This window comes from Terrapene carolina, unplaced genomic scaffold (genome assembly GCF_002925995.2).
Source record: "Terrapene carolina triunguis isolate 2854851 unplaced genomic scaffold, T_m_triunguis-2.0 Scaffold96, whole genome shotgun sequence".
Taxonomy (NCBI): Eukaryota; Metazoa; Chordata; order Testudines; family Emydidae; genus Terrapene; species Terrapene triunguis.
This window is the reverse complement of record NW_020664447.1, coordinates 2,873,795-2,885,838: the sequence shown is the minus strand read 5'-3', so window position 1 is coordinate 2,885,838 and position 12,044 is coordinate 2,873,795. Positions and strand designations below refer to the sequence as shown.

Here is a 12,044-nt window from a genome sequence, read left to right as displayed (position 1 = left end):
TAAGTTTCTTTGACATTGGAGGTGCTGTATCTTTAAGACTGCGGGTGAAATCCTGGTCCAATTTTAGTCAACGGGAATTTTGCCATTGACTAAAATAAGGCTAGGATTTCAACCTATGTGATAATGTTGTAGTTGGACATAGGACACAGAAGTTAAATACTTTTCCAGGTGCCCCATACTTTAAATGAAGTGGTCTGACTGTATATTCGAATGTTTGTGATCATTTATTTCTTACACATCTGGACATTACAATCCTGGTTCAAGAAGAAAATTGTAATAGGAAAGAGGTTTAGGGTAGATGGCTCATGCTGGGGTAGGTTATCTTTGAACAGCCAGGGGTTAATGCTCACAGGAACCTATGTAATCAATTTCAGACTGAGAGATCAAATAGCATAAAACAGGGGTCGGCAACCTTTCAGAAGTGGTGTGCCGAGTCTTCATTTATTCACTCTAATTTAAGGTTTCGTGTGCCATGTTAGCATTTTTAGAAGGGCTCTTTCTATAAGTCTATAATACATAGCTAAATTACTGTTGTATGTCAAGTAAACAAGTAAAAAATGTTTAAGAAGCTTCGTTTAAAATTAAATTAAAATGCAGAGCCCTCCGGACCGGTGGCCAGGACCCAGGCAGTGTGAGTGCCACTGAAAGCAGCTCGCGTGCCGCCTTCGGCACGCGTGCCATAGGTTGCCTACCCCTGGCATAAAAGATACTTAACCATTTCCATCTCAAACAAAGGAATAAGACTCACCATTTTTATTTTATAGGATGTATTTTAGTTACCTGCCAAGTAACAGAGTTCTTGGGCCTAATTTACAGAAATGTAAAAAAACAATGCTAGCAATTTGTGCATTACTTCCTTTTAAAATCCGCAACAGCAGCGATGAAGTGATTTAAAATTCACTAACTTGGAAGAATCAATGATCAGAATGTCTCACTGGTGTGCAGAAGCAACTTAAATCTTATTTACCAGTTGCTCTGCATATGCTGTGTCCCAAAAGATGAATGATCTCCCCATATGCCTACCCTGCAGTTTAGCTAGGCATATAGGAGTACATGTTATGTGAACATCTTCAAAGCCTTGTTTAATGGAAAGGAAATTCCTCCTACCTTGGGTTTTGGTTTTATATCTGTAAAAAAAAAAAAGGAGGGGGGTGAGGGGGGACTGGTTTCTACTAAGTATATAGTAAGTCTCTTTAGGTCACTATTAGAGGCAACTAGGAAACCAAGTGGTTAGTCTAAGTCAGCATCCAGCATTAATTTTCACATTGTATTGTTTTATTAGAATTGTGATGTAGAGGGAGGTAGTGTCTTCCTGCCCTTACAAACCAACAAAAGTGTGGCTGCATCAGATCTGACAAGCTGCAATCTCACATTGAAAGAAGTGCAGCTGTTCTTCCTTTTACTTTTACTTTGGCACAGTCATTATTTGAGGAAAGTACTTAGCTTTGTACCATTCTGCCTTTCAAAGTGATACCATTAGACTAGAAAACTGTTTTGATCCCACCCCTAACCAGGGATGAAGTACTGATGCATCTAATCCACCCATGGATAAACTTCATTCATATTCACAAACTTATTATTTGAAATCAATCAAGAAATTTCCTCAACATAGAATTCCTCATTTTCAGGTAGCTAAAATTGTGATTACAATCAAATATACCATTCAAAACTCATGCTGTGACTTCATTACCTTTGTTAGATGATTTACATCACTAATTATGAATTATAATAGTCACCGATGTGTGTTAACATGCATCTCAGCAGGAACTTCAAGTTTTACAATCAAACTTACAATTCAGAACTCAGCATGGGGGAACATTTGAGAGCTAAAGCTAAAATTCAGCTTCATGGAAGAAAGCCTGAGCACTCAACTGTTCAGACAGTGAACACAAGAATGTCACAAATACAATCAAAATAAATTCCCTTTCAAATTAAGATTATTATGGACTATTTCCAGCATTCCCTCAGCTATAACGTGATCTTGCAGAGAGCCTTGAGCCCAATTCAATCCCAACAATACCCCCTTCAGTCCATACATACAGCAGCCATTAAGATTGCTTGTCAGTCTGAACACCTTTCACTCCCTCTACTAGCATCTCATTTGAACTGCTGATCCTTGCCTTCATGCCTGGCCCTAAATAACTTTTTCCCTCACTACTTACTTGTGTTTTTTTGAGTCATCCCTCTGCGCCACTCCACCTAAGATCCCCCATTTATATGCTTCTCCCACAATCCTCTCTGCACTTTCTTCCATGCACCTATTCATGGAACACTATAACAGGGTGGCTGGCCCCTTAAATTAAATTAAACAGTGGAGCCCAATCAGGCTGTTGAAAGTGGAAAGCAGTCGAGGAGGGGGAGGGGTCACCTACAAACTTCCCCAGGCCAGAGAGTGCTGAAGGCTGAGAGCAGCAGAGGGAGATGGCTGCTGGCTCGCTGAGCCAGAGATTTGAAGCTGGAGTACCAGAGACGGCTGAAGGCTGGGGAACGATGGAGGGATCAGCCCACTGAACCCGACCTGGGAAGGAAACCGGGCAGAGAAACACCCCAACGCGAGGGGCTGGGGTGAGGCGAGGTGAGACATGCCAGAGCCATACCTGATGTTGGACTGTTGGGACCAGTGAGACACTGTTGTTTGGACTGTTGCGGGAGGGTGGGGGGGTTCTGGTTTATAGTAGAGGCGAGGGACTTCCAGTAATAAATTAACCCCACAAAAAGGGCTATTTATGTACTCTAAAGGTTAAACAGAGTTTATTGGAGGAATCAAGAGGGAAACTGAGGCAAGGGGCCTCTTGTAGGGTTGCCCTGAGGCCACGCATTTTCAAACTCCTTTCCTGATCACAACTTTAAGACCACCACTCTCTCCTCTCCTGCCTTCTGTATGACCCAGTTCTACAGCAACACATACAAGAAATCAGCCAGTCAATATTGGCCAACCAGAGGGGCAGCTAATGATCATATATCCATAACAAAAAATCAGCGTAAGTAACAAGATGTATGGAAATAATCACCCTGATAATTTTGCTGGCATGTTATACCCCTTTTCCTCACCTGTCAGTAAGCTCTTCAGGGATGCCACTCTACAGATATACAGAGACTATTACTGTAACAAACAACAACAGAGCTCAGGGTGAAACTCCTGGGGGTCTACAGCAGGGCACTCCCATCTGAGGGCCATGAGCTGCAGAATTCTCTGGCCTTATCCTTCCATGTGCAGAGCACAATTCTAGACTTGCCTCTTTGCACAGGCCTTCCCAAAGTAAAGAAGGCTGCAAAATCCCAATGAGGTATTTCTTTTGTTCCCCACTCTCATTCATTTCCACAAATCTTCCCCTGGCACAATTTGTGGGGATATCTTCCTAGTTAGACAGCAAGGATGCATCTACTAAGCTCTATAATTGGCACCTACATTCTACAATATCAGAGCATTAGAAAGCAGTGAAAAGGTTAAAAAAAAAAACTACTGTTAAACTTACACAAGTATATTTTTGTATCTTTGAGTAACCTGCTGTAACAATAGAATTGAACAATTTTCTACCAATACTTGAAAGTATGTGGAATGAATAATTTCAGTTAATTTTAAAGGGTATTAACTATTGAACTATTAAAATAATAAATTGAGATACTATTATTTAAGAGTTATACATAATAAAATCCCAATTAAAGGTAATAAACCTGTTAGAGGAACATATTTACTATATAGACATGCCATGTTTAAACAAATCACCACACTATTTTCATAAACAGGCTGATAATCTATATAAAATGCAAATGAAACACCACAGTGTATGCCAACTTGAGGTGCTGGTTTGTTCATGATTTGATTAACTCATATGTAGAGCCCTACCAAATTCACAACTGTGAAAATGTCAGGGACTGTGAAATCTGATCTCCCCCATGAAATCTGGTCCCAGCAGGGATCCAGCTGTTAGTCTCAGCTGAGGATGGGGAGGAACAAGACTTTTTCAGAATGCAACATCACTGTTGAGTCTGCAGTTTGCAAAGTCTCCCACCTTCTTGTTTTAAGTAGGTTTTCTCTGCTTCTTTTGCCTACAGAAATGAAGTACCATGCTTCCGGGCCCACATGCATTCTCCCTTCACACACGGCTCTCCTCAGTGCCTCCTGGTTCTATAGTAACACAACAGAACACACCTACTTTTGTGCGGTTGCATTCAGTCCAGGGACTGCTAGAAGAAGGGAGACTTCTGATGGGCCTGAAAGCATAGCAATTAATCCCTTTGCACTGAAAATGATAGGAAATATCTGAAGCAATGTTAAGGAAAATAAATTGTGCAGGAGAACAACATGGAGAACAGAGAAGGAAAGGAAATAGGAGAGAACAACAACAAGGGCTTGGGAAGCAAAGATTAGAGATAAATATGGACAAGTTAAAAGGAAACAGTATATCAGAGGAGAGTAAATAGAAAATAAAAACAGGAACAGTCATCAAAACAAGGGAAAGGAAACAGACAAAGAGAAATGTGGAGAAAATCCATCCCTCCAGAAGCAGCATTTTTAGCCAGTCACAGAGAGGAAATGCTGCCTTTCACCAAGCCAGTGCATGCATCAGCAAGTGGCAGAAGCATCAAGGGGGAGACCAAATTCCTATGCCTAAGAGAGCAAAACTGACTGGTTCAGATATTTGTAATAGGACACACAATCTTTCATTTCCATTTAAAGTCTCTGATTCAACTCTGGCCCAGCTCAGTAGTTACTGAATGTCATTACTATCAGATAGCTAACTGGATTTATCTTAAATGGGATGTTGGTCTCAGTCTAATTATTAGCATAGTAAGGATGGTCTTGAGGTGCGAGCACTGGACGGGAGCACAAGAAATCTGGGTTCCATTCTCAGTTCTGCCACTGACTCCCTGAGTGTCCTTGGCAAGTCACAACCCTTCCTTGTCCCACTCCCATTGACTTCAAAGGATCAGACCCTCTGTGTCTTGGTTCCCCAAAAGTAAAACTGAAACAGTAACACTCCTTTTCTTTCACCTTTTGTCTAGCTTGTCTATTTGATTATAATTTTCTGGACAGGGATGGTCTCTTATGATGTGTTCGTACAAGACCTAGCACAACAGAGCTTTGATCTCTTTTGGATTCTCTCCGCTTTAGACAGAGTTATAAGTGAAATGTTTTAAAGGATGAGACCATATTAAATTTTACCCACCACAGAAATCCTCAGACTAGTCCCATCAGCCTGATCTGGTGGGCAGCCCTTTTACAAACATCCAACCCTACCTCCTCCAAGCAGACAGGCGGAGTGACAAGGTGCATATTGTGCCAAACACTCCCAATCACAAACAACCCCATCTGAGAAACTGGGCTTTTTAGCTACTTTGTAATCCTTGGTGTGCAAGGGCTAACACACTGAAAATATACTTCAAATAAATGTCTTTCTAATCTTAAGAGAGCAGGAACAAGTATTGGCCACATTCATCTTCAACAACATCTATGACCCAGCACCTCTCCCACACAATTTTTATCAAATCATCATCTTTTATCTTACAAAATCAATCATGTCACTATAGATCAACCATTGAAAAGGTTAGGATTTCTAAGCACAACTTAGATATTCCATGGCAAATATATTTAAGCAACAGAAAATTCATGCACAATCCAAATGTTTTTTTCAAGAATATATATTGCTGCTGTCTGTATATTTCTTCTATTGCATAGGTACTTTATTTTATATAATGCCATCTGCTAAAATTGCTAGATCCCATACTGTACAGTTCACAGGATCCTGCCGGGTTTTGTTAGACTATTTGAAGAACTCTGTAGGTTTCCAATAGAACTACCCAGATGCTTTGCTGAGCACATCTGAGAACTAGGGACACAAATTTCCCCATGGTCACAACACTTTTCATCTGACAGTACTATAGTTTTCTGGTGTAAAAATTGCACTTTATAAACATTGCTTTAAATGTTTTTCTGTTGAAACTTACTAAAAATCAGCTAAATATTTTTATACCTACACAAATAGTCACAAAAACTACATGCTACTGAGGCATTACAACTCCATAGAGGGAGTTATCCCTTTATTACTCTGGTCTGTTTTGTAATAATGGGAGTTTCACACAGTCTTCACATGAGTGAAGAAACTCTATTTCTTCATCCAAAGTATCTTTACATATTAGATTTGTTTAATGCTAGGACATTAAACTCCATAGATCCTACAAGTTAGCAATGGGCTCAATGCAAAATTTGGATCCAGGTTTTTGAATGCCTCTAATTACATTTATGAATTAAGGCATCCTATATGTTTGTCAAGATTCTCCAACAGACATTTTGGATATCAAAATATTTAGACATATGTTATCATTACTTACACAACATTAATGTGGTTCTTGGTCAATACTTTTCAGTGAAAACTGCCAAACGACACTATAGCAAGATATTTAACACAGAGAAAAAAAAAACATTTCCTAAGGAAGATGTAGCTTACTGAAAATTGGAATGAACCAATTTTTGCAGATGATCAACACATTTTTTTTTTTAAACTGGGGCTCTAGACCTCTTTTTGCTTCCTTATAATGAGGGCCAGAACCACGTTTTTTTTATTAACTATCTATGGCCTCACCTATGGCCCCAATCCTATAAAGACTCACTCACATGCTTGACTTTATGTGAGTAGTCTCATTGAAGCATTTTTTTTTATTTTACAGCTCTAATCTATATTAGATTGCATTAGACTAGAGAGAACAGGTGACACATTTGTGATACTGCAGGTCTCCAGTGCCACAGCCTATCAGTGTTAATGCTACAAAAGAGAGAATAGACTAGAACAGAAAAAGTATTTGGGGCAAAATGTTAAATACTATAAATTCTACCCAACAAATAATATGAATTTTCATCCATTTCGGGGAGCAAAAACTAGCATTGATCCTGGAAGGATTCTCTCATATTTTTAGTTAATCTGATCAAAAAAATTTCAATATCTCAATTGTACTAAAATCTATTATGAGCATCGGACACTCATGGATTGCTTAGTAGTCATCCTGTCTCCTTCCATTTTAAAGGAAAAGTGTATCCATTATACTCAGATGAGCAGTCTGACATTTTATAAGGAAGTGACTCTAAGCTTGAATAAATTCAGATATGCATCTACATACTGGCATAGTCAGATTGCAAGGATAAGCAATATAAGTGAAGGATTTATATCATTGTTTTAGAGCCCACACTAAAGTTACAATTTCTTTTCTCATTCCGCAGTGGTCTTACAGCTTTTGTACCATGCTGCATGTAGGTCAATGAAGTTCAGGCTATGTTACACAAGTCTTTATGGACTGCAACATGCCAACAGTCCCTGCGCTTTTCCCCCAAGCTCTTTTCCCATTGTATTGAATGGGTGGGATACGACAGCCAACAGTAGGTATGCAACAGACCTTTCAGCTTTAAAAGCTAACAATCACTGAAATCATGACATCATACAAGAGGAGGAGGTAAGAAGTCATATCTCCAAGCAGATCAGCCAATGTAAATCTTTCCCTCAGACAGAACTGAACATAGTCTATGTGCACAATTTTTAGGGTTCTCTCTTACTGTGTATGTGCAAATCTCTGAAAAGAGCAAGTTTTGCCCTAATTTACTAACACTTTTTCATATATAATTCAGTTACTGAAATAAAACACACTTTAGAGATTCAAGTTTGCTGGATAAACATATTTTGGGCTGGATCTTCCGGGATGCTGAACACAACCGAGTTTAATGGGATTTGCCGGTGCTTACCATCACTCAGAATCCAGCCCTTTCTCAAATGAAAAATAAAAAGCTCGAGTTCCATAGGACAGAATTAATAATATTACCATAAATCTAAACAAAAACATTTACTTCACAGCAGAAGGAATTTGATTACTTTATTATTTTTTTAGCAGTTGCTAGTTGTAATAGTAAAGAAAACATGCATTAAAAATAAAACCAGACAGATTGTGATAAATATCCACAAGAGGCAAATATGAAGAACCACTGCCAAGGGTAGTATGTTTCTATGAATTGTGCAGTACAGAAGAGATCAAAACAGCAGCGTGGAAGGAAAATGTAGCAACACATCGTGCTTTGTTTCCCTCTCTATAGCCACCATCAGCTCTTCTGCAAAGTTGTAGCATGGCCCGTCTATTGCGTGAGAAAAGGCGAACGGCCAAGCTGCAACAGGGAAGAGCCATGGAACAACTGATTTGGTGGAACACTGTTCTTTACTACATGGCTCCAAATGACATAATAGGCTTAGCTAGTGGCTTTTGGGGCAGGATTCCATCTTCTTTTGTGCTCTGTCTCTGCTCTGATACACACCTTGAAGGCACAGTTCAGGAGTCAATGACAGTATTCTTAGATTCTGTGTAATCATTTTTAAACTCCTGAATCTCTGAACTACTTATATTCATTAGGACTAAAATCTTCATGGATCTCCCAAAAGAAAAACATTAGTTTTCATTTACATCATTAACCACCTTATTTTTACTCCATGTTAGGGACTGATTTATTCATCTTCTGTAATTATAGTGCATCTGTCACTATGATGTCTAGCCACTAGGATAGCTGTAATTCATATAAAAAGGTTAACATATATTGGGGCAAAGCAGTTTCCCTACTATACTTTTCAAACAGTTGTACTAGTTTTTAAAATGTCTTCTGTAAAGAACTTTTTAAAAAATTATGATTTCCTCCTAAAATTGTTGAGTACTTTATTTGCATATAAAGAATTGTTTTATTTACACAGAATCTGGTGGAACATGGATAAGATAGTTTTGTTGTGCTACCAATGTTCTGAATATACCTATTCAAACTAAAACGTCTCCATTTATAACCCAATAACTACTCATTGTATAGTAACTAAAGCCCTGAAATATGATTTAATAACATGAAGCCATTATATTAAATAAAACTCTCAGACACTTTCTTTTTGCAACCCTTCAATTTAAAACACAGAACACTTTTAAATGAAATCTGATAAGCAAATTAAACTCTTAAAAATAAGTAATAATAGAAGGTGTTCAGAGCACTGTACAAGCAACTGGAAACCTCATGAAACAGATAATATAAAACAAAATAAAATATTCAAAAGCCAAACCTGGCAAATACATAAGGGCAACAATATAAACCTGTAGATGCAACATCAGCAATCTGTAATGCAGCCATTGCCAGGGCAGAAGCAACTTTTTTTTTTTTTTGGAAGTGAGTAAAGTTAAAAATAATCATAGGGGTAGCCGTGTTAGTCTGTATCCACAAAAACAACGAGGAGTCCGGTGGCACCTTAAAGACTAACAGATTTATTTGGGCATAAGCTTTCATGGGTAAAAAACCCACTTCTTCAGATGCTTATGCCCAAATAAATCTGTTAGTCTTTAAGCTGCCACCGGACTCCTTGTTGTTTTTGTTAAAAATAATAAAGCAGCTAAATATCACTTTCATAAGTAGTTTTGTACCGTAACTAAATTTGCCCACTTTTAATAAAGTGAGATAAGGAAACTGTGGGATAGAAGTTAATTTATTTATTAATGCAATTATCATTGGGGAAGGACTAAAGCCCCCCCCCAGCTCCCGCTTGTCTACACCAATTCTCTGAAACCTTTATCCTGTATCCCTTGTGCACCCAAACTCTTAATGACTTCAGCCACAGTGCCAGTTTAGACACAAACAAGGATCAGAGCCCCTAAAGTGCAGCTGTCCCACAAGCCCTGATTGCAATCTGCAGGCTGTCTTGCAGCCCTTCCTCCTCTCCACCCGAACAGGGATAAGGGGATCCATTCTAGAGTGACAGGTGCTGCCCACTACACTTTTGACGCACACACCTCTCCAGAAAGAGAGCCAGCAGACAGAGACTTTGGTAGCTTATGGCAACCAAGGAACCAATGACAGAGAGCGATAGCTGGCGCTGCCATGGCAATCACAGCTCTTCTCCATGGCAGCTGCAGCAGGGAGGGCAGCTAATACTGACTGCCAGGCTCCTATATGGCCCATAACGTGTCTATGCTGTATCAGAATGGGCAAGAGGAAAGGAATTATTTGAGGCATCATATACAAAAGGTTACTTTGTTCTTCCACAAAGAAGTCACCCACCAATGCCTACAACACAAACCAGCTGGGGATTCAGTCTACAGATGCTCAGCCAGGTGCCTAATCTGTTTGAGCAACACCCTCCGAACTCCTTTCCTTTCCCCAGTGACTGCCCCTTTTATTCAATAGAGTAACCTCATCCAGCAAGAAATTACAAATAGACATGAGTCCCAAGTGCAGCACGTAACTCGTGGTGCAATTCATTCTACAAACAAAGTAGAACAGGAATGGTCCTTGGAACTGATTTTGTATCAACACCAAGATACTCCAAAAAGCTTATCCGCTGCTTTTGTTGCTGCTCTAAACAGCCTGGGTGCCTCTGAACACTGCACGTGTGTAACCGTTACAAAGCTTTTCAGCTGCAAAGTAAAAGTAGGTTTCGCAACTGCCAAGAATAGATATTAGATAATGTTTTCACCCCTCAGACAAAACAGCCAGAGGTTCATTGATCACAGGCAATGGGCCTAAACATGCTCTTACAGAAGTCAGAGGTAAAGCTATCATTAACTTCCGTGGGAGCAGGATTGGGCCCCAAATTTGGACTCTTACTCTGGTGGCCCATCTCAGCTCACTTTCACACCAGTGATCTCCTGGAGCCCATTTATATCTGAGAGGACTGGGGAGCAGGGAGAAAAAAGGCAATAACTTGGTGATGTGCCCCCACTTTTACCTGGGAGACAAAAGCAGGAAAGTATCCAGGCTTCCTATAGGAAACCTGAGGTACCCCACATCTCTCTGGCCTGTTAAAAAAAAAAAAAAGGAGCGATCCAGCCGACTTCAGTTCCAGTCATGAAAAGCAGGATAGCAAAGGCGAGGTGCCTGTTGAACTCCCCCAACAGAACAACAATGGGCTCTCTGGCCTCCAGAGAAATAACACAGCTCAGGACCACCACCCTGGGAGCCCTTCCCCACACAAAGGGGCGCGCTCAGCCCCAAACTGGAGCAAAACCAAAACAAGGGGGGGTGAGCTGCTCCCCCCGCCCAGCAAGGGGAGCCCCCCCCTTACCCCCTCCCTAAAAACTTTGCAGGCGCCCAAGGGCGAGCCGCCCACCCCACACTCCGTCGTGCCCGGGCTGCCCTTGCTCCCTGCCAGGAACCAGGACCAGCCTGGAGGGCGGGAGGCGCCTTCCCTACCTGTACGGGATCCAGTCCGCCTGGTGCTTTGAAGTCATCGCTCCCCGGGGGAGGCGGCTGCTCCAGGGGCAGCACGAGCGCTCGGAGCCGGAGGAGAGGACGCCGCCGCTGGTCCCCTGGTCAGAGTCCCCCGCGACCCGGGCAGCATCCTCCGTCCGGACCGGGCAGCAGCAGGCGGAGGAGGGCGGCGGGGGTTATCCCAGCAGCAATCCCAGCACCAGCATCCCCCCGGGGCGGGCTCCTAGCGCCGGGGCGGGCAGCATAGAGCCAGCAACCGGCGGCTCTGCCCCGCTCTTCTCTCTCCTGTCCCCGGCTGGCAGCGGCGGCGCTGGCGGCCGCAGGAGGCTGGGACAGGAAGGGGGGAGCTCTCGCCGCCTCAGCCCGGAGAAGGGGAGGGGGCAGCGCCGCGCAGCGAGCCCGCCTGCCCTCGCTGTAACCCCGCCTGCCGCCCGCTCCTCTCTGCCCGCCGCCGCAGCTCCGGGCTCAGCGCCGCTACACGGAGGAGGAGCCGCGCGCTGGGTCAGTGCACGGGCAGCCCAGCTCTGCCGCCGACCAATCCCCGCGGCCCGAGCCCGCGGCCAGCGCTGATACACGCACCGCGCCCCATCACCGCGGGCCGCTGCTGTAGGCATGGGCGGGCTCCCGCCCGCAGGGGCAGAGGCTGCTGCCCAGGAGCAAGCGAGGACGGGAGCCGCAGCCCTGCGCCCAGCTGGGGGAGGCTGAGGCCGGGGGATGACTGGGGGAGATGGAGGAAAGTTGGGGAGCAGAGGCAATGGAGGTACCGGGGCGGGGAGACTGACAGAGCGGAGGGGGCGCGAAGAGGTGGCTGGGTGTTTTCTGAGAGGGGTGCTAT

The 12,044-nt window shown here is 42.7% G+C and overlaps 1 protein-coding gene across 1 annotated transcript in view; it reads right to left on the bottom strand.

The window, feature by feature from the left end:
• The window catches only part of TUB (TUB bipartite transcription factor), a 103,794-nt gene extending 92,531 nt beyond the window's left edge, over positions 1–11,263 (bottom strand). The window contains exon 1 of the mRNA XM_024195833.1: positions 11,192–11,263. Coding sequence (XP_024051601.1) covers positions 11,192–11,229 — 38 coding nt within the window. The 5' untranslated portion in view covers positions 11,230–11,263. The remainder of the gene's footprint in view (positions 1–11,191) is intronic.
• Positions 11,264–12,044: the final 781 nt, after the last annotated feature.